The sequence below is a fragment of the Trematomus bernacchii genome, unplaced genomic scaffold (genome assembly GCF_902827165.1).
Source record: "Trematomus bernacchii unplaced genomic scaffold, fTreBer1.1, whole genome shotgun sequence".
Lineage (NCBI taxonomy): Eukaryota > Metazoa > Chordata > Actinopteri > Perciformes > Nototheniidae > Trematomus > Trematomus bernacchii.
In genome coordinates this window covers 3,008,589-3,033,994 of record NW_022987567.1, presented here as the reverse complement: position 1 = coordinate 3,033,994, position 25,406 = coordinate 3,008,589, and the positions used below count along the sequence as shown (strand labels likewise).

The window sequence follows — 25,406 nt, the reverse complement described above, 5'->3', positions numbered from 1 at the left end:
AGCTGACTGTTGAGTAACCTGAGATATCAACAAAAGAACAAACAAACATGACATTTTACCTGCAGCCGAAGATGATAAAGCCAAAGTGAGAAACAAACATATACAATCACATAACAGCAGTTTCCGCTAAACTCAAACTCAAGGTTTATATTAACCCATATAAAACATTCAGAAGAAAACAGCTTAAAAAGTAACTTATATAGTTTCTAGTTAAACATGTAAATGAATCACAGTTTAGGTAATAATTCACATTTTACAGGGTAAAATGGCTCCGACAACCCAATGGTTTAATCACAGTTATAAACGAGGCAATTGTGGTGATTTCAGTATTATTATTACTTTGTAGGTTCAGTCACTTATTACATTAAATATAATATTATATTCATACCAGTCCGACCAGGGGACATGACAGCTGTAGGCACTTGTGTATAAAGCTGTAGATTTATATAAGCAACTTCAGTAACACTAGAAAAAAGAAGGGTAATTTAAGGTGCAGGCTTTCAGAAGAGCCCACAAACAGGTCCATTCTCCTTTCATTTATTACATGTGACAGTTAAAACATCCAATCCAAGCCACCCTCCCCTGACACCTCTGATTAATGTCAACCCTGGTCTGACCTGACATCTTCTCCGCTGATCTCTCCTCCTGTGGTTCAGGAGGGTCAAAAGTCCAAAGTGTTGCGCTGGTGTTGCAGCCGCGGGCTGTTCTCGCTGTAGAACTGACTGAACCAGCGCCTGTGCTTCAGGATGGCTGAGTCCTCCTTCACGAGGAGAGGTTTGGAAATGTACTTCTTATTGTTCCAGATCATTACGTCCCGCTCAAACTAGACAAAACAAGACAGGTCGAGCAAGGTCAATGGACAGAGTTGTGAATAGGGATTTCAAAAAGCTGTCAAAACATTGACTAAATATGTACCAGCCATGACGCTTGTATAGTGTTTTTCTTTGTGAGAATGTGTCTGTAGCAGGTAAGGAAAGGAGGGTTTCAGTACCTTGCAAGGCGTTTATATTTCTGTCTGTTTGTGTGCAGACAGATTTTGTCACAGAGGTAACCATGCAAGATGCAGTCACCAACCAAGCGTGTTTAGTTTAGACCAAATGGAGATTGTATTTGAAGATAGGTGTGATGTAAGCAAGAAAGGTGAAGGAGCCATTAGCCTCCTCACAATGTGATGCTGTGACTGATGTGAGCTTTATTAGACACCTACGGAAGAGGATTGGGGCCACATGTGAACAATTTCTTGACATCTGACAAACAGTTTTTGAGTTATGAGAATAAAGTCAGTAGTCAAATCTGACTTTTTTCTCAGAGCTCATAATAAATTCCACATATGGACCTAATCCTCTCCTGTTGTATTTACTCCCAGCACTTTCTATATCCTCATTCATTTTGAGAAAGAAACAGACTCTTCCTTAAAGTGGACCTATCATGCTATATTTGAATAATATAGTATAGGACCATACCTATATAAGGCAAGGCAAGGCAAGGCAAGTTTATTTATATAGCACCTTTCAACACAAGGTAATTCAAAGTGCTTTACAAAAATGGAAGACATTTTAAAAATGGCATTTAAAATCAGTCATTAAAAAGAAAAGATAATAAAATAAACATTAAAAGAAAAAATACATGGATAAAAGTTAAAAGTTACAGTGCAGTTTAAGATGTGAATAGTTCAATTAAAAGCAGCGGCAAAAAGAAAAGTCTTCAGCCTGGATTTAAAAGTAGTAAGAGTTGCAGCGGACCTGCAGGTTTCTGGGAGTTTGTTCCAGATATTTGGAGCATAATAACTGAATGCTGCTTTACCATGTTTAGTTCTGACTCTGGGGACAGAAAGCTGACCAGTCCCTGAAGACCTGAGAGTTCTGGATGGTTCATAATTTAGCAGTAGGTCAGACATGTATTTTGGGCCTAAACCATTCAAAGCTTTATAAACCAGCAACAATATTTTGAAATCTATTCTTTGACACACAGGAAGCCAGTGTAAGGACTTCAGAACAGGAGTGATGTGATCCACTTTCTTAGTGTTAGTGAGGACTCGAGCAGCGGCGTTCTGAATTAGCTGCAGCTTTCTAATAGATTTTTTAGTGAGGCCTGTAAAGACACCATTGCAGTAGTCGAGTCTACTGAAGATAAAAGCATGGACAAGTTTTTCCAAATCCTGCTGTGACATTAGTCTTTTAATCCTAGATATATTCTTTAGGTGATAGTAGGCTGATTTAGTAACTGTTTTAATGTGACTGTTGAAACTCAGGTCAGAGTCCATGACTACACCTAGATTTCTGGCTTTATCTGTTGTTTTGAACATTGCAGACTGAAGCTCAGCGCTAACTTTTATACGTTCTGCCTTGGCTCCAAAAACCATTACCTCAGTTTTATCTTTGTTTAATTGGAGAAAGTTCTGACACATCCAGTCATTGATTTGTTCAATGCACTTACTCAGTGTTTGAATTGGAGCATAATCTCCTGGTGAAATTGTTACGTAAATTTGTGTGTCATCCGCATAGCTATGGTAACTTATTTTGTTGTTTTTCATTATCTGAGCCAGTGGTAGCATGTAGATGTTAAAGAGAAGAGGCCCCAAGATGGAGCCTTGAGGTACCCCACATGTCATATTTGTCAACTCAGATGTGTATTTACCTATAGAAACAAAGTTTTTTCTGTCCTTTAAGTAGGACTCAAACCAATTTAGAACTGTTGCCGAAAGTCCCACCCAGTTTTCTAGTCGGTCTAGTAATATGTTGTGGTCAACAGTGTCAAACGCAGCACTGAGATCTAATAATACTAACACTGAAGTTCTGCCACTGTCTGTGTTTAAGTGGATGTCATTGAAGACCTTTACAAGAGCAGTCTCAGTGCTGTGGTTTGGACGAAATCCTGACTGGAACACATCCAAACAGTTATTTAAATGCAAGAAGTTACTCAACTGTTGAAATACAACTTTTTCAATGATTTTACCTAGAAATGGCAGGTTTGATATTGGCCTGTAATTGTTCATTACTGAGGCATCTAGATTATTCTTTTTTAAGAGCGGTTTAATGACTGCAGTTTTCAGGGCCTCTGGAAAAATACCTGAGTGAAGAGATGTGTTTACTATATGAAGTAGATCTGAGGCCATGCAAGGAAAAACATCTTTGAAAAATCCTGTTGGAATAATATCAAGGCAGCAGGAGGAGGATTTCAGAAGTTGAATAATGTCCTCTAAGTTTTTATCATTAATCTGATGGAATTGTGTCATGGTGTTTGAATTGATATTAGGTGGACATAGGGACAAAACATTTGCTGTACCTGATGTAGAGGCACTGACTGCTTGTCTAATTTTCTGAATTTTGTCAGTGAAGAAGGAGGCAAAATCATTGCACGCCCTGGTGGATAGAAATTCAGAGGCTACTGACACTGGGGGGTTAGTTAGTCTGTCGACGGTAGCAAACAAGGCACGTGCGTTGTTTTTGTTTTTGGTAATGATGTCAGAGAAGAAAGACTGTCGTGCGTTTTTCAATTCCAAATTATAAAGGCCAAGTCTCTCTTTATAGATTTCAAAGTGAACCTGGAGATTTGTTTTTCGCCACCTACGTTCAGCTTTTCGACACTCTCTTTTTTCTGTTCTCACGGTCATGGCCTTTCTCCATGGAGATATTTTCTTGCTAATCACTTCCTTTACCTTAGTTGGAGCAATGGTATCTATAACATTTTTAATTTTTGAATTAAAATGATCTACTAGCTCATTTACTGAGATGTTAGCAGGGGCAAGTGTGGATGAAAAATTATGAGTAAACATTTCCCTAGTATTTTCTGTTAAATATCGCTTTGTGGTTACCTCTTTCTGAACATTTTTGTGAACAGAAATAGAGCTCTCAAAGAAAACACAGGAATGATCAGAGAGTGCAACATCAGTCACCACAACCTTTGAGATATTCAGACCCTTTGAGATAATTAAGTCCAGAGTGTGCCCCTTATTGTGCGTGGGCTCCGCCACATGCTGAGTCAGTCCATAGTTATCAAGAACACAAAACAGTTCTTTAGCCCCTCTGTCCTGGGGGTTGTCAACATGGATGTTAAAATCACCAACAATGACTAAACGGTCAAAGTCAATACACACTATAGACAGCAGTTCAGTAAAATCATCAAAAAAGCTTGCACAGTATTTGGGTGGTCTATAGATATTTAGGAACAGAGCTCGAGAGGAGCATTTCAGCTGAAGGGCCACATATTCAAAAGAAGCAAAGTCCCCATAAGATGTCTTCCTGCATTGAATGGAATCATTGAACAAAATAGCAACTCCACCCCCTTTCTTATGCATTCTTTCCTGACTCATAAAACTAAAGTTGGGAGGGGTTGATTCGATAAGAACAGCTGCACTGTTATTTTGTTCAATCCAAGTTTCCGTTAAAAACATAAAATCGAGATTGTGCTCAGTGATAAAATCATTGATTAAAAATGTTTTTCCTGCCAAAGACCTGACATTTAATAAAGCTAGTTTAAGTTTGTTAAATACACTATCAGTAAAAAATGTTGTGACAAGCTGTGGCTGACATGGAATCACTGCTAAATTTGATAACCTCACACAAACGTTTGAGCACTTCCTGTTTCTAAGCTGATTTACCGCTCTTAATCTATTACCTATCAACACAGATATCGGCAAAGCTACTGGCAGGCAGGGCCCCGGCATGTGCTGGAAAGAGTTGAGAGTGCCATATGCCCTTGAGCCTGGACCCAGCACATATCAGTAAAAGTTTGTTGCGTTTTGTACACACACATCCTTATCAGGCTTCGGAGACTGCAGATGCTTTCTTGAAGGGATGGGAGGTGGTTGACGTAGGCACGGTGATGAAGACGGGGGAGATGGTGCACGTCTCTGCTTCTGTGATTTTGGTGGGCGTTGTGGAAGGGCGGGGGTAAAGAAGATGCTGCCAGGGGGGGGAGGTGGTTGACGTAGGCTTGTCTTCGGTGATTTTGGTGGGCGTCGTTGAGGGGCGGGGGTAAAGGACATGCTGCCAACCCTGCATCTCGCCTTCATGCGGTCATCGAACTCCAGGGGGGAGGGCGAGGGTGAAAGGGTGAGCGGAGAGTAGAGAGAGCTGGGGGATGAATGAAGAGTATCCTCAAAGGCGTTGACAGGGGGGGTGACGGGCAGTGGAGACTCCTCCATTTGTGTCATAGGTCTCCCATAATCAGAACATTCCTCAGGCGGGTGCAGTGATACTTCTTCAGGGTTTTCTGCGCGATGTGTTGTGTCTTTCTCCTGTTTTGATTCCTCTTGCCGCTTGTCCTTGGCAGAGGGAACAGATTGCTGACGCAGGCAGTTGAATATGTTAGAGATAAACAATTTCACTCCTGACTTGTTCATATATAAGGCATATTTATACTTTTTTTTTCAAAATACCAAACAGATCATGCATTTTAGCCATGCCTCATTTTGCTCAATTTGACATTTTTTAGCTCTGTTTTTGCAAGGGCAGATTCTGTGAGAACAGCACCATCTACAGGCCTGGCATATGTACTACAGCGTCTCCAGCGCTTTCGAACGGCAATGGCTGTGGCTGTCTCCTCCTGATTGGTGGAGTTGGCCCAATAGCCGTAGCGCCACTGTCCTGACGTCAGGACAGTGTTCAAATCTGGATCAGTTTTTATCAGATCCGTTGCAGCCCCTTTTTTAGAGATTTGGGTATGGAGGAAAATAGAGAGGGTTGTGTTTTCTGACACTTGGTGAGTTCCCTGGAACACCGGGGACACATATTCATGTATAAAAGACGTACAAAAGTGCATTTTGCATGATAGGTCCCCTTTAACTATGATTAAGAATGAAACTACATTCAATCTTCCCAACGTCCTTTCACCCTACTTCTTGTCACCTTACCCAGACCACACTCATTTTTAAACAAACCCTACGTTTTGATTTAACTACCAACCTGTAAAGTTTTCTGACATTTTCTCGTACAATTGAGATACATCGTAAAGACAAAACTATGTCCACAGAGAGAAAAATAGACACCCATCTTAGTACTGTAAACCCTCCTCTGTGGTAGTTCCTGCTACAATGGCTGTCTCCAGAATACACATTTTGCCAGGATAACGCAAGACTCAATTTGTTTGACCAGTAGTTACAGGTTTGTTTGATAACTTCATACGTCATATTAGGAACATGTTGGTGTTGGCTCCTAGCACTTGATAATCAGCAGGTGGCACATTTTCAGGAGATTTGAAACGGAACAGACTCTCACTTTCACATAATGACAAGACAGCCATCTGTAATTGTTTCCTGTCTCATTGCAGGATTTGATTTATTATAATTTATCAGCAGGGATTTCTGTTTGAAGTGTTGATGATTAAATGTCACGCCACAGTTACTCCATCAGCTGCTAGGATTTGGCCTTTCAGCCCACCTCTTGAAATGTCCTCCAAAATTGTGCTGTGTGAATACCACACGACAACGTTTGTTGCAAGATTAAAACATTATATATATTTCTTCTCATGATTTAAAGTTGCTTGCAATTAACAATTGAGTATGGCTTTTTGTTAAATACAAATATATTGTTTTATCTGTTCTCCTCTCATATTGCATTAGTATAGAAAAATATCAACTGATAACCACCGAACTACAGTAAAGCATCTACTGATCCCTTAAAGTGGACCTATCATGCTATATTTGAATAATATAGTGTAGGACCATACCTATATTAGGCATATTTATACTTTTTTTTTCTCAAAATACCAAACAGATCATGCATTTTAGCCATGCCTCATTTTGCTCAATTTGACATTTTTTAGCTCTGGATTTGCAAGGGCAGATTCAGTGAGAACAGCACCACCTACTGGCCTGGCATATGTACTACAGCGTCTCCAGCGCTTTCGAACGGCAATGGCCGTGGCTGTCTCCTCCTGATTGGTGGAGTTGGCCCAATAGCCGTAGCGCCACCGTCCTGACGTCAGAACAGTGTTCAAATCTGGATCAGTTTTTATCAGATCCGTTGCAGCCCCTTTTTTAGAGATTTAGGTATGGAGGAAAATAGAGAGGGTTGTGTTTTCTGACACTTGGTGAGTTCCCTGGAACACCGGGGACACATATTCATGTATAAAAGACGTACAAAAGTGCATTTTGCATGATAGGTCCTCTTTAAGTAAACAAAGGAGGGAGCTTCCCTCTGGAGGGAGCGTTCAGATTTGAGCCTTTGCAGACCATTTACATGCACAAAAAACCATACAACACACTACAGGACAGGTAAAACCCCAAAAAGCACAATATGGCCCTTTTAAGGTGACATCATTTTGCTTATCTGAACAGCAAAGACAAAAAAAAAATCTTTGTGCTAAAATGCTAATGACTCCCCCACTGAAGAGGGCTTTGAATCAGCTTTGTGTAGGAGGAAGAATTACATTTTCAATGTTCAAGTCAGGTCATGTATTCAGTTGTCTTTTGAGGTGCAAACACAATCACCAACTTACTAGTTTTCCTTTCATTTAAAACCATGACTGTGTTTTTTCACTTCACTACACAGCTAATTATCGAGTTTAATGAGGGCTATTTACACCTTTCTCTGTTATTGTGTGGTGTTACTTTTGGTGGCAATGACGAGGCAGGATTAAACCATAGGCGGAGTGAGAGGCAAGAGCACACACTGATCACATCACATTATTGACATCCCAACTATAAACGTATTAACAATATTCTAAATGCACATCATTCATGCAGCTCAGCCATGTCGTTAGATTTGATGTGTACTCCAAGACTCTTATAATATAGCAGCATAGAGCACATTACCGACTATATAGCATTCATAGTTAGAGGTGAGTGTGTGCTGTACCTGAATGGACTCCGCTTTGAGGATGAATTTGGGCACCAGAGGAGGGATGTTTGACTGGTAGAAGATGGTGTGAGTGACAAACTGCAACAGAGGCTCCACTGGAGTCACACACTGCAGGATAACACCCCGGCCCAAGAAACTGTGTTCAATCAGCAGAAACACCACTCCTGGACCCACCTGGAACACATGTGTGATCATTGCAACTGAGTAAACAAGATACATTAAAGGCACAGACTGCATAGTAATTGCTATTGTTACATGCTAAACTAAAGCATTTTCAATACTTATTTGGTATTCAGGCCACTAATGTTTTACATTTTGTTATAACACGCACTGTTCATGTCCTTTGGGCACTTTTCACGAACACTTAAATTTAAGGAATCTCAGTTTTGTTTTCTTGAGTTGAGGTGCAGTTCAGTAGATGTTTTTATCTAAAACATAATCAATCAAATCGCTGAGAGGTTTAATGATTATGCTGTCAGTAGAATTAAAATGTTTGTACTGTACCTGTCTGGCCAAAACACAGACATCCAGCAGATGCCAGGTGCTTCCAAAGACAGTAAGAGCATGTTTCACCAACATCTGAGAACAATGCTTGTTGGGCTCTGCCTCTGGCTCCCATTGAACCTTGAATAAACACACACATAAATGTAGCCACAGTAAACACAATGGCCTTTAAACACAGAAATACACCATTCAGAAGTAATTCACCCTCCTAAAAGAAATGTATCCTGTACAGTCTGAGTAGCATCAACACGATTGAAGAGTGTGTCGAACACTTTTGAATGTTTAGAAGTGATGTGGCATCCTTAAAACTTTGAAGATCGTTAAAGGTGTGAGATCCTTACCTTCCAGTCATGCCGCACGAATTCCCAGGTTTTGCTGTTGGTGTATCGCAGATCTACTCCACTGACAATGGCCGGCGTGTGAAGGTGACCGAGGTGAGCGATGTCTGCTGCATTTTCAGGAATCTCCTACAGTTGGAAAACCATGAACCATTCTAAAGAAGAAAAGCCCCTTCTCTGCCATGGGAATTTTATATTTCATTTATATGTCATATATGTCATTATATGTAATTTATCATTTATATAATAAAAAGAAAAATATATATATATACATATATATATTTGTTAATAATTTTGTCGGTGGGATTAAATAAGTGTAAACTTCTTCCCACCCCTTTTCGGATGTGTAATTAAGTAGATTATTTGTTTATACATAACTTAGAATCAGTAATATTTTTGCATATCAATTTGACACTGCTTAACTTTGTATTGTATAATAATTACATTTTTGTATTATTGTTTTACACATTCGAAATAAATCTAATCAAATCAACAAAATATAAAATGTAGAATCGTCAAGTAAACAGTCGAGACACCTAGGTGAAAGAAAAACACCTAATAAATTAGTTTCTATTTAAAAAACTCTAAATCCTATTCATTTAAGTAACAACACATCCACCCACATACTGTATGCACCTACTTGTATGTGAGCGTTGATGAAGTGTTCAGTTCTCCCCCGGTACACCCACTCGCCCGTTGTGATTTCCTGCTGCTCTGGGACCAGCCACTGAGGATCTTCTCCGTCGCAGTGAAACCAAACCAGAACCTGCCCGTTGAGCTCACAGCTGGGCCAGATGCGCACCTTGGCAAACTCTGGCACTGAACGACAAACCAAAGCCAAATAGTCTCTTTAATCAACATGTGATCTCTAAATCTGTAAATTAAATGCAAAAATACCCATATGAATCTAGATATTTGTTTGGGTCCCTCAACCTTTCTGCTAGCACTAACTGTAGGCCCAATTTCTTAGATTTTACACCCAGCACACAGACCAAAATGTAAGGGTTAGACATAAGACGTCTGTCTCAGGATGTCCTATAGCACCCCCCTCAGGACATGTAGCACTACCCAATTGCAAGGCCTTTAACTATTATTCTTTCTAGAAACAGTAATGCATGGTTAAATGAAATGCATTTTATTTTAAGATAATGAAAGCTAAAATAGAACCAATTAAGGCCCTGAGACATTGCAAGTCAATTTTTATTATCCACAAAACATGTTTCTTGTATGATAAATAATTTCCTACCTTTTTCTGCGTAGGGGATCTTCACACACTTGCCATCCGTTCCCCGAAACTGCCATCCATGAAACGGGCACTCGATGCAGTTCCCCACCACCTGCCCCCCCACAGCCAGGTTGGCCCCCAGGTGAGGGCAGTAGGCATCGACAACGTAGGCCTCGCCATCCTGGCCCCGAAACACTGCCACCTGCTCACCTACAGCCATTCATGGGGGAAGGGACACACAATTCAATGAATGAGCAGCCACTAATTAGAATTCAATGGTAATGTTATAAGATGTAGGTTATAGGATTGTGCAAATATTTTTACGATTGTTGATTTTTTGGCGATTTTTGTCATTTTATTTAGCTAATTTAATGGTTTACTAATATATTGGACATATACAAAAATATATAAAACATATTGCCCAACCCTACGATGGTATGAAGTTAAGTATAAATTATTTCAAAGACGTATAGTATGGATGAGGCTATATAAAAGATAACTCCTTGGGCAAATTAATGAGAGGAGGTTAATTAGAGGACAGGCAAAAGCAACTGTACGGGCAATATATGTAAAGACTCTTATAACAAGGTTACCCTAATTATTTTTATTGAGCCTGTTCTTTTAGAAGCGACTGGCAAACAGAGATAGTGTAGACTTGCTTTGTCACTGTGTGGAGGCAAACCTCAGAGGCACGCAGCGACTGCTGTTTTAAAATGATAGAATTGGCTGTCACAAGCGAACTGGCCCCGAATACATTTTATTTTTGAAATATATAGAGCGCAGCCAAATTCTGAATGAAGTGTTGCAGTGATTGGATTTTTTAAATTATGTGTGCCTTGTTGGCAATTTAAAAAATGGCTTCATCAATAATGAAAACCCCCGAGTAGAATTGAAAAATGTGTGTAATTATTAAAATGGCTTTTGTTCTGTCTGTAGCAAATTCAACTATTATAGTACAACGTGTTGGTTGGGCTAGGTGTGCATTGATTTTCAAATTCAATACATAGTGGCTTTAAACATAATTAATTGAAGTCACTTCAAATGCTTATTTTGCCTATTGCTACCCTCATTCAACTGTTAGCTAAATGTTACGTCAAATTTGGCTACAAGGATGGATTTAGCACGGTGCGTGCTCAGATTAATCTGTGCACAGTCACACAGCGTGTTACGATCTCTTCCTCTTGTGTCAACTGTTTTTGCCTTAACCTCGGCTGACCTACAGTCTTCAGATTTCTCCCAGATTAGCTCAGGCCGAGTGAGTTTGGTCAAGAGTAACCCTCTGGCAGAACTGAACCACAGCGCAATGTATAGGAGGAGCAAAGGGCAAAATAAGCGGAATTTAATACATGATGCAAATGGCTGACTGCACAGAAAGGTTAAGAGCAAGGTGCTGCAGTCATTCACAGCAGGATGCAGATCCTGGGGGAGCTAATTTTGGATCCTGTACAAATGAATATGGAGCAGCACATTGGAGGGGGGGTACTGAAAGGGACAAGGTGGGTTGAAGAGGACCAGAGCATGTACAATTATTTACTTTATATTAAGCATCATGGACTAAGAGGTTGTCTAATACAGAGCCTGTACTGTATAATTACTGTTTTATAGGAGTCCATTATCTCCACCTTGGTAACAGTTGATCTGCATCACAGATTTAGTGTGTAGCTTTAAAAACCGGTGTGTTACACTAGTGTTTGCTGAAAATCTGATATAGAGAAGCCAACAAGTCAACAAATGATCAGGATCCTTAAAATGTGCATCAATATTAAAGTTTTCACATGTCAATTTACATATTTGTTATTTGTTTGTGTTGTTTTAAATCCTAAATCTATTGAAATGTATATTCTCTTTTTCAAAAGCATGACAATTCATTCTTGCGTCAGAAGATTAACCGTCATGATACTGAGCAACTCCTGTTGTAAATAAAGACTACTTTATTGACATAACCACTGCACATTAAAACATCATCAGAAACAGAGTTGACTTTAAATGATTGGGTCTAAAAGTGAATTATCTGGTAACAGCTTCTCAAATGTGGGATGTGCTACTTTTTCTCAGTTTTATAGATTATTGGATAAAATATACGATTATTTTAAGCGAAGCTGTATGCTAATCCACTTTGCAAGAGCAGGTGTCTCTTTTCACTAGTGGATATGTTTTTCGGGTAGGAAACCTTTCATATACTGTTTGTTTATTTATGGTGGGTGATGTGACAGAAGCATGAAAGCTCCACACCCTCTTTGAAACCGTTTTGAATTCAAACGCAAAGAAACTCTCTGAAGAGATCAAACAGTCCCACCGCATAGCAACACAGGAATAGCTCATCTAAAACACATCTGAAACACGTATGTTTTAAATAAGGTGTGTCAATGAAAATATTCTAAAATAAATCACATAGGTATCGTTGTTGGAAACACATTTACTTTGTAACAGAGTTTATGCATACCAAGAAGGTATGGGAGGTTTTATATTTTACATCTGGGTCAAAGATCTGTTTCTGATGAAAAAACAAGCGACAAGAGGAATCGAACAGGAACCCAACCTAGGGAAGATTTAGATCATGGGAGAATTCAATAGGATCGAAAGAGTCTCCAGCCCCACGCCCTCTATCCTCAACACAATATCTACCTCCTTCACACCCAAAACCCCCTCTAACCCATCCCATTCAGCCTCCTCCCCCTGATGTAGGAGTGGGTAAGGAAAGAGATCTACAGCAACACTAAATATGAAGAAGACTCATTTTTCTAAAACGTCCCAAATGTCAGAAAAGCTGACAAAAAAAAGGCTATTGAAAAAGGAGTAAATAAAATAAAACTTAACATGTCACTCAGTCACTGTTGGACAGGTAAGGCTGAATTAAGACCATCCTGCTGGCATCAGGTCCAGCTGGATACACTGGATCTACTGTTATTACAGCAAAGAGAGCAGTTGCCAAGCAGACAGCCAAAAGTAGAACAATTATTGTTTTAGAGTGAAACCAAATCTAAGCAAATCAGAGAATATTTAAAGAACTCAATCCTTGGTCTGAACATGGGTTTTCTCTAATTAATGAGGTAAAACAATAGTGATTGAACCAATGGCTTACTGATGATAGTATTTTAGTATTCAAATATTTGCAGTATTACGATCTGTGGCTACATTCTCTGAAAAAAGGCATTATTGTGTTACTGAAATGCTAATGATACTGCAGCAGCTCCACAGTAAAGCATTTCATCAGCAAAACACAAGTTGTTTTGTGGCCTAAGTGAAAACATGAGTACAGAAACACATTATTCAGAAATCAGCAAATTGATTTATAATACAAATAATTGTAAGATGTCACGTTGCTTCCATTATGAAACACTCCCGTTTCCACGACACTTGGAACCGGATCGCTTAACTACACTAACAAAGATGGTAAGTCATTGTGTTCTGGATGTATACTTTAAAATCTAAAAAACGGTGTAATATGAGCTTGTCTCCATGCATATCCTGGCAACTTGGCGCAATACAAAGCTATCTGACAACAGAAACCAGGTGAACAGACAGATATCTGAGTGGTAGAAATGCAATAAAGTTCAAAGAACTTTAAATTAGCTTTTTTTTTTTTCAAATAAGAAAAGGTGAATTTTCTGTATTGACAATTGCACCTCTTACAATTTACTTTAGGTAATGAATCATAATCATTAAAAATTAAGATTACAATTGAAGTAAAATAATTATAAGGGCGCTTTTTAGTATCTTTCCACAACTATGGGTTAAATGCAATGTAAAAATGTCACTGTTGTGAAGTGATTTCCTCTCTGGGTTCACACCGGGTAAACACACCCGTCTGCATTTCACATCTCTGATGCCTCATGTAAAAAGGGGGCAGTGTCAGCATATTCATAACCTGCCCCACTGCTGAGCCCAGGCATGTATCTATCTCAGGGGTGTCAAACTCAATTTCATCGCGGGCCACATCAGCATTATGGTTGCCCTCAAAGGGCCGGTTGTAATTTTAACACTATATAAATATACATATATAAATATCAAAATAATGTTTTATACTGTATAACAATATTGCCTCTGCATTGGAGTATTATTGGTTTTGGCAATAACTACGTCTGAAAGCACATGGTTGTGCATTAATGTATTGTGCACGTAGACACAAAAATACTGTATGTGGGCTCAGACTAACATTTCACTCTCTTACTGTTACATAAATCCCATGAATTTATGAAATGTAGTTAGCCTCATCATATCTTATCAAAAAGAGATACAATGTTTGTGAAATCTATTTTTTGTGAATAATAAAGTATTTTTCTTTTGTATATCAAGCATTATTTAAGTAGGCTATATTTCATTTGAATTCAGCAATAATATTTTAATAGTCTGAAAGCCAAGACTTTGAGAACCCCCTGTCCCAGATCCTGCTGTGTTACTATCACCTGTCACTCACTATTTCAGTAAGCAGTGAGTGGGGGGGGGGGCGGCGGCGTGATGAGGAGGAACAGAGTGAGAGGGGACAGGGATCGCGCGGAAGTTTTCCTCCTTCCTTTACAAACTTTACACAAGTATTTATAAGTATTTATCGTCTGAATATAGCAAAAAGACGTTCATACTCTGCAAGCCAAGACCTCATATATTTTAATCAACCAGAAACCGGAAATAACCGTAACGCGAGTTTTTCTAAAACATAATAAATCCATGTGTGTCTCTGAGCCGCAGCAACACCGACTGATTCTTAAAGAGCGGGTCATTCTGTCTGTTTGTTCTGGGACTGGAGTTGCTTGTCTCGGTTGCTGAAGCAGACTTTGCTCCGTGTTTGGTGTCTCTGTGCCGCCGTAAATTATGTTCCTTCAACTCTGTGTTACTCACAGTCACACACTGGTCACTCACCGCCTCAGAGTGCCGCTGCTGATAGGAAGTCGCTTCAGTGCGCACGTCACAAAACGAAATGCATTTTGGGACATGCAGTTTATGGGCAACGTGCTTAAACGGCATGTAACCGTATAATAAACTGTTTATATTCTTTGCGAGCTCTCGCGGGCCACATCAAATGACGTGGCGGGCCACATTTGGCCCGCGGGCCTTGAGTTTGACACGTCTGATCTATCTCATCTTACCTGATCTCCGTCCAAAATGTTGGTGTAGGAGAACCTCTTAATTCTAGTCAATTGTGTTCGATGATGGTTAGCCACTTGTGGTCATGTTTTTACTGCATCTACATGTAATTTAAAAGCATCACACACTATAATGATATGGAAGCTAGTCTTTGGTCAGTGTATGTTTTGGTCATTGGATTTTCTTTTCACAAATGGATATTCAAAAACAAAAAACGACTGGATATTTGATTTTCGTTTTAAAATTCAAAAAACAAAATTGAAATACAAGGTGTTTTTCTTTATCATGGTCAAAAAGGGATTTACTGAACTTAAAAAACGGGATGATTTTCATTTTCTACTTCTCAAAACAAAAAATTAAATCACTAGAAAACAGAAACAAAACAAAAACCCGTTTTTTCATATTCTGCTACCGGAAGTTACCTTACAAAATAAGAGCGCAGACGAAACTCACGGAAGTGATTTCAAAACAAAAGCACTCGTAGGCTATGCTAAAATCACACTTTGAATCACTTCAGTATCCTGTTGAAGGAACTGTGATTATTATAAACAAGGGGAATTTAGCGATCACAATGAAAACGGCCAAGACACACTTTGAGCGTTGACTGGGACTGATGGAAGGATGAGGCTGATGAGACTGAAGAATCTGCGAGGAACGAATTAGCGGCTGAAAAATAGTTATATATTAAAAGACAGCAGCATCATAAGAGGGCAACCAGAGTGACAGAGTGTGTTACTTTGCTGAAGGATATTACTACTAACAATACATTGAAGTAATTTTACTGTGTCAAGCCACTTCTGCTCTAGAGTATGTTTGTGTGGGACAATGTGGCCCGTGGGACATGTAAATGCAATGTCGACGCATGAACTGTCAACGGGGGTGGAGAGACACTATGGACGCTCGTGAACTGTCAGCGGGGGGGGTACACTGTGAACCTCTGTCGCCTGTCAGCGCAACTTACATGATGCCGTTTAAAACCATAGACTGTATATATAAAGTTTAAAACATATAATAATAAAGGGCGGTGCCGGCCGTCAGCGAACCGAGCCGGCCTTTCTCCGCATCTGATTCATGTCATAAATCAGATTTTAGAAAAGCGTTTTAGCCAATCAAAATGAAATATGCGGGACATCGTCTCAATTTGCGGGACGCACCAAAAGTCGTGAAAATGCTGTGCAATACCGCACAAAGCGGGACATCTGGTCACCCAGACGGCTGAGTTGACCGCAGTGCAGAATCGCTGTATAGTTGAAATCTCCTAACAATGTTGTCCATTTTAGAAATAGGCCTATTATATTTACAGCCCTTTATAACATTCATTTTCTGGGCTCAAAGTGTGTCTTGGCCGTTTTCATTGTGATCGCTAAATTCTCCTTGTTTATAATAATCACAGTTCCTTCAACAGGATACTGTAGTGATTCAAAGTGTGATTTTAGCATAGCCTACGAGTGCTTTTGTTTTGAAATCACTTCCGTGAGTTTCGTCTGCGCTCTTATTTTGTAAGGTAACTTCCGGTAGCAGAATATGAAAAAACGGGGGGTTTTTTTTGTTTCTGTTTTCTAGTGATTTAATTTTTTGTTTTGAGAAGTAGAAAATGAAAATCATCCCGTTTTTTAAGTTTAGTAAATCCCCTTTTGACCGTGATAAAGAAAAACGCCTTGTATTTCAATTTTGGTTTTTCAATTTGAAAACGAAAATCAAATATCCAGTCGTTTTTTGTTTTTGAATTTCCATTTGTGAAAAGAAAATCCAATGACCAAAACATACACTGACCGTCTTTTTTCAGAGTTTGAGCAATCTAGCTTTTCATAACTTGTGTATCAGTCACTTACACACTTTCAAGTTTCATTCCCATCTACTAAAGATGTTAACAGAAGGGTTTGTTCCTATATGATATGTAGCCTGATTTATTATTATATCTTAACTTTGTAGGCTTATATTGTAAAATTAATAACTACAAATATGGCAAGATTTGTATTGTTTTTTATGTTTCTTATCAGATTTATGGAATGATACAAAGAGATATTTCAAATTCCCTCTCAAAAGGTGTTGATTCAAACATTTTGAACTTGACTTGATCTCAGACTTCTGTTGCAAAAAAGGTATTCAATTAGATAAATCCAATTAGCATGTTCAAACATAGAAATTGCTTAATGAAAGTAACCTAATGAAGAAGATTCGTGGTTATAGCCCATCTGTTTTTACACTACTCTTAAGTGGCCTATTTATTATGTGACCAGCAGTAATTCTTCCAGCCTACCTAGCACCGTGACACTCCTGACCTCTCCCCTCCGCAGCATGTGTGAGTCCAGCACCCGGTACCAGCCGTTCGGATACACCGGGGGCAGGTCTCCGGTTCTCCTCCTGCGGCGCACCTCGTTTGCAGCCTGGGCTTTCGAGCGACCGTTCTCGACTATGTATCCCACATCGTCCGGCCCCCTCAGCAGCTCCAGGGGACCGAAGAGGAACCCGTGCAGCCAGCCGAGGGTGAAGAGGGAAGCCCCGGCGATGAGGCACACCACAGCCCGTGCGAGCAGCCCTGTTTCCCGCCATACCGGGTACCAGGAGTCCAGCGGGTCTCCACTTTGTATGATAAGCACCGCAGCTACTCCAAGCCCCAAAATAACTGCCAACTTCCCAGGGGACATGCTCTTACTGCAGGTCCTGTCTCTGCTGGTATATCACTGTCAGTTTGTTTCATCTGACAGAGCCACACCTAGTGTTGGCATTGAGTTTAATTTTGATTTGGCCGCCCCCTCTTTTGTCTCTGCTGCTATCAGCCTGCCTGGATTTAGACTTGCTAATTAGATTACTGAAGATCAGATCAGTTGGGTTGCTAAAGTTTTCAAAATAAAAGCACTGAGATTGTCTGGTCCTGTGGCCTTTCGTTTTTTTACTTTCACTTGTTACACATACACATACTTTCAGACCAGACTGCATAAGTGATCATACTTTCCCTGTCAAACCATGAGAGTAACATTGATACCATGAATTTAATGTTCTGAATGGGCCTCATGTAACACAAATATTTACATTAAAAAGTTAATGTCAAAGATAGGAAGACGATCCTGTATTCTTGAGATGTCAAACCATAAAAAACCAGCCATGGGTGTTCACATACCTTCGAGTGTAATGTCATTGTCATTCAAGTCACGTGTATGAAATAAGGTGTATAGGGCAATGTTGTAGTATGCTTATAATCATGTTAATTGGTATTACTAAGCATAAGTTGTATGCTTTATCTTTTTTAATTCACATGTTTTTTATTATTTATATATTTCATAAGTTGAATGTGTTCTTAGCCATTTTGGTCAGCCTGTATAATTAACCTGTAATGTGACAAAGCCTGACTCCTGAGCTGCATGCGCCCTCTTGTAGGCTGTAATCGGTAATGCTCTTAACTGCACTCTTATGTAAAAGTGGCTTCTTGCATTTATTTAGTGAGAGTTATTGGAGCTCTGTAGTCTTTGCACAAGCCTAAGTGCGGGTTGACAGGCATTGGACATAACCAAGAAAAATGCCATATAAAATGAGGCTTCTTATTAGGCCTATCTGTTTAGCTAGGGTTTAAAAGGGTCTGATTTACTGATTAGGTGATGTTGATTGGTGTGGTTTGCAGAATTCTACAGGGTTCTGCAGTTGTTGGGACAGTACTAAATCCTGCAATGATTTAAGATATCGGCCTGGTGTGTAAAGGCTTTCCAAACGCTACTGAAGGTCATCAGTGTGGTTAACAGCTGCAAGTGTTGTACAGATTTCTTCCTGCAGGGAAGAGCATCTGCCCCACATGGGAGTGAGCACAGCTAAAGAGAAAAACAACAGGACATGATTGTGATTTCTAAGGCACATTCGTATACTGTTTTTAAACCATATAATCATCTTGTAGAGTTGATAAATAGGTCTCTAGTTCGTCATCAATGTTTTATTGGACCTATAGATGCTGCAATCTCTCCCTCTTGTTTTAATTGTTCAAGGTTACAGAAGACTGAGGAACAACCACTACAGGGTACAATTTAAACAAAATATGATATTAATCTCCCTGTCAGATTTGGGGAAGGCCTTGTAATCACTCTCATGTGGCACACTGTCTGCTCAAACATCTTGTGAAAAATTAAGTGGACTAGGTTGTAGAGTTTTTGGAGTTTGCTGTGTTTTCCTCCTTTTTTTTTTACCATCTACTCACCTGTTTTTAATCAGCATCTTAAGCCCTTCGCTGCTCTCATGGTTTTGTTGTGTTCCTTGTCTGTGATGGGTAATGTACAGTATAGACTAAAGTGACTTTTTACTCGCATTGAACTACATACCTTATTTAGACAGTATTTATAGGATGTCAAATTGATGGCTGATGATCAAAGTATGTTTAAAAGGCCTTCAAATTATGTGGGTTGGAGGTTGTGCAAAGATTAATCATTTATTCTTTATGTGTAAAGTTTGTCATTAAAAATGAAACGTTTAATAAGCTCCTGAGTGGTTTATTTATCACTCATTAGATTTATTGTATAATTGATACATTTTAAATGCAGTGAATGCAAATTCATCACTGAGCATCTGTGATACCACGTGATTGGAGGTTTGGAAGGGTGCTGGTCCAAAGGTGAACAAAACGTAGCCTCATTTCCTGTCCAACAGAGCTCTCATTCATCTTAGCATGGATGTCCAGGAACTGGTGTCCAGTGCTGGTGAACTCAGGCCAGTTCACAGGAACCTGCATGTTTCCTTTGTTAGGGTTTCTGTTTAAAAAAAGAAAGAAAAAAGTAGCAAAAGCAACACACATGATGATACATTTCGTAGCAAGATAATCCTCAAGCTGTTCAAATTTGTGTTGCATGTGCATTTACCCAGTTCTGGCGAAGTTAGTCCAGTAGGCGATAATGTAGCCAGACAGGTCTCTGTGCCGGTCCCCATAAGCCTTTGGTGTGGTGAAGGGTTTTCCAAACACGTACTGCAGGTCATCCATATGGTCGGCCCCCACCCAGTCATTGTAGGGTTTTCCCGGTCCGGCCAATAAACTGGGCTCGGACAGCAGGTAGGAGAAGGTACGGCCAGACCTGGTAATGACATCACAGTGTGTTGTATCTGTCAGACATTACTGTTGTCCAAAAAATATGACAATGCCAGTTTCAAACTTTGCTCCCAACTTCCAAAGACATAACAGAACGCTTACAATTTATAGTGCGTCAACTCATAGGTATAAGAACAAACAGTTAATGAGAACAGCAAGATCTGAATAATAGCAGCAATCTTGCTCTTCAAGAAATGGTGTTTAGGTTTAGTGGAAGTTGTCCAATGAAGATCTAAAGTACTATTAGAACAAAAAATGTTAAGGAGGGTTAGGGTTAAGATTAGGGTTAGGGGATGAAGCAGTTGGCCTGACCTGGCGTTAGCTGCATGCAGGTAGATGGCAGTCTGTGCAGGAACCAGGAAGAGGAAGTCAGTCCCAATGTCTACACCAGCTTTCTTAATGGTGGTCTGGGTGGGTGTTGATCCCCAGTTGGATGAATATTCAGTGAAGGCAACCTCAAAACCAGCTTGCCCTGTCTCTTTGGTATAAGCAGCAAGGAGCTTCTTCACATCTTCTCTGCAGTGGAATAAGGTAGAGAGCTCTGTTCGTAAAATAACTCTGAGGGCCAACAAAACAAAAAAACAAATCATCAGCCTTACACAGAAGTCTCTTGATTCTTGTCCCCAATGGAGGAAATGTCCTTGGAGGTGAACAGGTGTGCATCCATGTTATTAACCCCTGAGAGGTAATCGATGTCAGCAGTGTTGTGGGACAAGTTTTCAGGCTGATCGGGGAGGAAGTCTCCATCAACAACGGGAGCCAGAACCATGTTTAGCACACCGGGAGCTGAGAGAAAGTGATAAAAACATTCTGATCAAAGACATAAGAGGCAAATTACAGCAAACTACAACAGAACAATTATAGCTAAAGTGCTAAGATACATTGCACATCATAAGTTGTGAATTTCCATTGCTTGTTATATTCTAGATGAAGCAGTACGTCGGACAGAAGATAATGCGTACCGTCAGGGGAGCCCAGTTTGAGAAGGGGGGCAGCCATGACGAGAGTTGCAGCATCAACTGATTTGAGACAGGCCACCAGCGAGTCATCCATGGGGCAGCCGACCTTCTCAGCAACCTGTGCACATGGTTGTAAAGCAGGTTTTAAAGCAACCGCAAGGACAATTTATTTTGTGATGAGTGTGGTGCCTCCTGTTGACAAAAGTAATAGTGTTTTCAAAATCACTGGCTAACCAGGTGTCTTAGAATGCACAGCTCAGATGTAACATGTATGTGTGGCTATGTAATCAATAACTGTAATATGAAGATGGTGAAATAAAATAAAATTGAAGTAAACTACCAATGTAGATTCAAAAATTGCTATAAAACCCATCAACAACTGGACGTCCAAAAGGTCAATATTAATTTTAATTGGCTAATGTTATACTTCTATTGTTGACAAGTAACATATACAGAAACATTTTTAAAGGCAAAAAGCGAGATGTTTAAAACATAGAATGTATATTTAATGTGGATTTTTAAGACTCAATCAATATAAAAAGAAGATCACAGGAATTTCCACGTGGGGTGAACAGCAACATTTGGGTTATTAAATGTCTAATTTTGGAAGTAAAAAATGATTTTATTTGTCTGTATCTCTATAATCTTCCAAGGAAAAATATGCAAGATGAGATAAGATTGTATTGATCCCAAGAGGGGACATTCAGTTGTATTTTTTTTTACTTTTTCATGGTCTGACATAAAACAAAAACACACCTCCTCTGCGGTCTTGAGTGGGTTCCTGTTCATAGCCCAGGGGCAGAACGCAACACCGCTCTGGGAGATGGCTCTCTTGAACAGCCCTTTGTTGTGGGGGGAGAGCGTCTGTGAAGGAATACAAACATAGAATATACAATTATTACTTGTAGTTATGTTTGCTGGCCAATTTGCCTGGCTTCAGTAATGGAGAAATGATGAAATAAACACTTTTAGGTTGTACTTACTTATTGAACTGTTGAAACAACATCAAACATTCAACTGCTACTCAGTAGTATGTATCTAATACCTAATATATATATATCATTCCAATAACTTGTATATAGACTCATACTGCACTATTCCACATCATAACTTTATTTCATTTTTATAACTATTATTATTTTTGTATTGCTCATGCTCTTATTGTTATTATGTTATGTTATTATGTTGCATTGTTGGAGAAGCCTGTGACATAAGATTTTCAACTGCATAATTACTCTGTAGCTATGTCAGATTGACAATAAAGAACCTTGACCTTGACCTTGACCTACTTGGCACTTGTGACCTAGTACAAGAATGTTGAAAAGTACTGAGTACTACTTCCATTACACTGTAGAGAAGGCAGACATCTCTGAGGCCAATATTTTCATTTATTTATTTATTTTTGGTGAACTTTCTCTTGAATTGTAAGTTATTCTGATTCTGATTCTGAAACATGGCAAGCCCTTCATTGTTCCTATTAAGCATCTCACCTGGAAGCTAACACTAGCTGCACCTGCTGACTCTCCAAAGATGGTGATGTTACTAGGGTCTCCTCCAAAAGAGCGGATGTTCCTGCTCACCCATGCGATGGCAGCATGCTGGTCCCACAGACCATAGTTTCCTGCAGTGATGACACACTTTGAGTCAAAATAATTATAATAAAGCCAACAGGTCTGCTGACAGACAGGCATCCAGGATACCCCACTACTTTACAGCAGTTACTGAATATAAAGAACTTATCCCACCAGGTAAGCGAGAGTCTCCAGTACTGAGGAAGCCCAGGGTTCCCACACGGTATCCCACGGACACCACGATGACACCGCCTTTGTCTGCAATTTCCTGACCGCTGTACAGATAGTTGTTGAGAAAGTTTGCCCCCATTGAACCACCAGCCAAGAAGCCTCCTCCATAGATCCAAATCATGACGGGGAGATCTGATGACACTTTGGAAGAAAGAAGAAGCTATTTCATTTTTACAAGCACAACTGTATCAATTATTCCAGAAATCAAAGAATAAAAAAGCTACCTTGTCGGCCGTGAGGAACCCAGATGTTGAGGTGAAGGCAGTCTTCAGAACCAAAACTTGAAGTCTGGAGCGCGCTTTTCTGGATACATCTCTTGGCAAACTTAGTTGCCTTAAGGACGCCTATGGATGGAAACAATATTAGTTATTTTTTTACAGTAATTAAAGGAGAATTTAAGTGAGATTTCTTAGCTTCTGTTTATGCTATTCACAGATTATAATTTAAAAAAGTTTGGTCAGATAGGGTTTGAACGCACCATCCCAGCCAGGGTGAGGTTGGGGTTTCTCAAATGTTCCAGGCTTGGCAGCGAAGGGAATTCCTTTGAAAACTTCCACAGAGCGGAAAAAACCAAGGGGGATATTTCTTCCTTGAACACTGCCACCTTCGGTTTGTACCACGCCAAGCTAGAGACACGACATACAAGAGCTTTCACCTTCAATGACATTGTTGGATTACTGAACAAGCCACAAAGAGACACAACATGACTATACAGAGACACAAAATAACCACAAAAGAGACAAAATGGCCACCAACAGACACAAAATGACCACAAAGAGACAATAAATGACTAGTGAATAATACTGCAATTCTAACATTTTGTAAAATGGTTAGACAGATTTGAAAACATTTGTTCCTATCCCTTAACCTTCTTTCCCCTTAAAGCATTTTACAGTGTTTTGAGAAGAACAAAAACTATTTATATTTTTACAGTGTATTGAGAAGAAAAAAAACTCTTTATATTTTGTAGATGGACAAAATAAGTTATTTTGAGAAATTGCATTCATCTGAATTGTTTTTAATTGAAGCAGATGTGATTATGCTGAACTTATGCAATTATATAAAGTTGATAGAAGATTTGGTGGACTCATAAGTGAAGGCGGATAGCATTTGAACAATTAGCACATTCTATTACATTTATCCACTCAAAATGTGTGATTTATCTTTTAAATCACAGAGTAGATTAATGACACTATGCAAATCAAGGATGATTGTAATTAAAATTGACTTAGACTTACAGAGGCAGCTGAGGCCGTCCCCAGAAATAAGACAACAGCAAGCAGAATCTTCAGTTTCTCCATGGCTGTCCAGAAACCAGCAAATGCCTCATCATGCGCTTATATACACAAGACCCTCCCTGCAAGAGAATGATAAATATAGCTGTTTACTTTTGTTATATAAGCTTTTCAACACTTACTGATATAGGACATATTTGGCATATTTTTGAGCATTCTGCTGTAGAAAATAATTTGCTAGTCTTTGATCCATCTTTCCACTATGATGATAAAAGTAATCAGCAAAACATAAAGATAATAAACCAAAATGTCAGGTCAACACTGAAGTAGGAAACTGCTTCTGTTGACAACAGGTGGACTGATTCTCAGACGAGCAAATATCCCATGGTTTGAGATTAGATATAACCACAAAAATAACCCCACACATCTGAGGCGCAGATGTTAGTGGAAAATGTTTTTGAACTTTAATATTCTACTCATTGTAGAGATTCAGAGACAGTTGCATACAAACCCTTATTTGCCAACAGATATTGTTGGTGTAACACAAAATGCAAGATAAGAGATTTTATATTATGTTTAAGCCTAATGAAGAATGAAGACACATTAACTGTAGGCAGCTATGCTAATGTGTATAGGAAAAATACAAAATATGATAATGACTAATACCAAGGCCTTAAACTCCTCAGCTGAGAAAAGGTTCACTCAAATTAAATCTTAGCTTTACCTATTTCCTGAATAGATACATTTTAGCAGTAGGCTAGCCTAGCAGAAAGCTAGTGGCTTCGCTATTCTAGCTTTCAAAATGATTAAATTACTATGTCCGCTTATACTGTTCCAACTCACTTATTTTGCCCGATCTTTAGTCCAACTAGAATGTGTCTTCCATGAGTGAAATTATGTGGAACAGGACAAAATAACAAACTGAATGTTGCTCGACAGCTGCTAGCACAGCGGCTAATACAGTGTGTTAGCTATTTTATCTAGCTTTAGCCCTGTCACCAAAGTTAATCAAACAGGCACAGTCTTGACTTAATCTTCTTGATTATCTCAATATTTTGTCTTGAAAAACAGCCTCTTCTTTGGCAAGTGTTCATGTCATTAAAGTGATAACCTCTTGTTTAAAAATGTTCATGCTTTTTTTGTGAGCAGATTTACACAAAAGGATTTGGTGAGACATAAAAAGCATATTACTTTAAACATCTGTTTTAATTTTTAAACTTGTTTTAATTTAGCTGCTTGTACTTTAGCTCACGCAGATGATAAAAAATAAAATACACAAATATTCTCATGTTTTCATCTCTGGTTTGCCGTCTATTTTGTAAATCTAGTTAACACACACTCTTATCTTCTACAAAACAGACAAACCCATAATGCACGTTCCATGCAAATTGAATTTG

At 39.2% G+C, this 25,406-nt stretch overlaps 2 protein-coding genes across 2 annotated transcripts; both read right to left on the bottom strand.

Moving 5' to 3' along the window:
* Positions 1-661: 661 nt before the first annotated feature.
* On the bottom strand, positions 662-19,151 carry zgc:92275 (uncharacterized protein LOC436885 homolog). Its single transcript, XM_034125662.1, has 9 exons — positions 19,135-19,151; positions 18,704-18,754; positions 17,212-17,624; positions 9,891-10,079; positions 9,285-9,463; positions 8,648-8,773; positions 8,307-8,426; positions 7,800-7,976; positions 662-823 (listed from the first exon to the last, which is right to left on the bottom strand). The coding sequence occupies exons 1-9, from the start codon at positions 19,149-19,151 to the stop codon at positions 662-664; spliced, it is 1,434 nt and encodes a 477-aa protein (XP_033981553.1).
* A 256-nt stretch (positions 19,152-19,407) lies between these two features.
* On the bottom strand, positions 19,408-24,118 carry LOC117478752 (bile salt-activated lipase-like). Its single transcript, XM_034125659.1, has 11 exons — positions 24,013-24,118; positions 23,253-23,400; positions 22,999-23,118; positions 22,718-22,915; positions 22,463-22,593; positions 21,729-21,836; positions 20,976-21,090; positions 20,613-20,799; positions 20,326-20,529; positions 19,790-19,999; positions 19,408-19,681 (listed from the first exon to the last, which is right to left on the bottom strand). Exons 1-11 carry the CDS (start codon positions 24,073-24,075, stop codon positions 19,489-19,491), a joined length of 1,677 nt encoding a protein of 558 aa, XP_033981550.1. The 5' UTR covers positions 24,076-24,118; the 3' UTR covers positions 19,408-19,488.
* Positions 24,119-25,406: the final 1,288 nt, after the last annotated feature.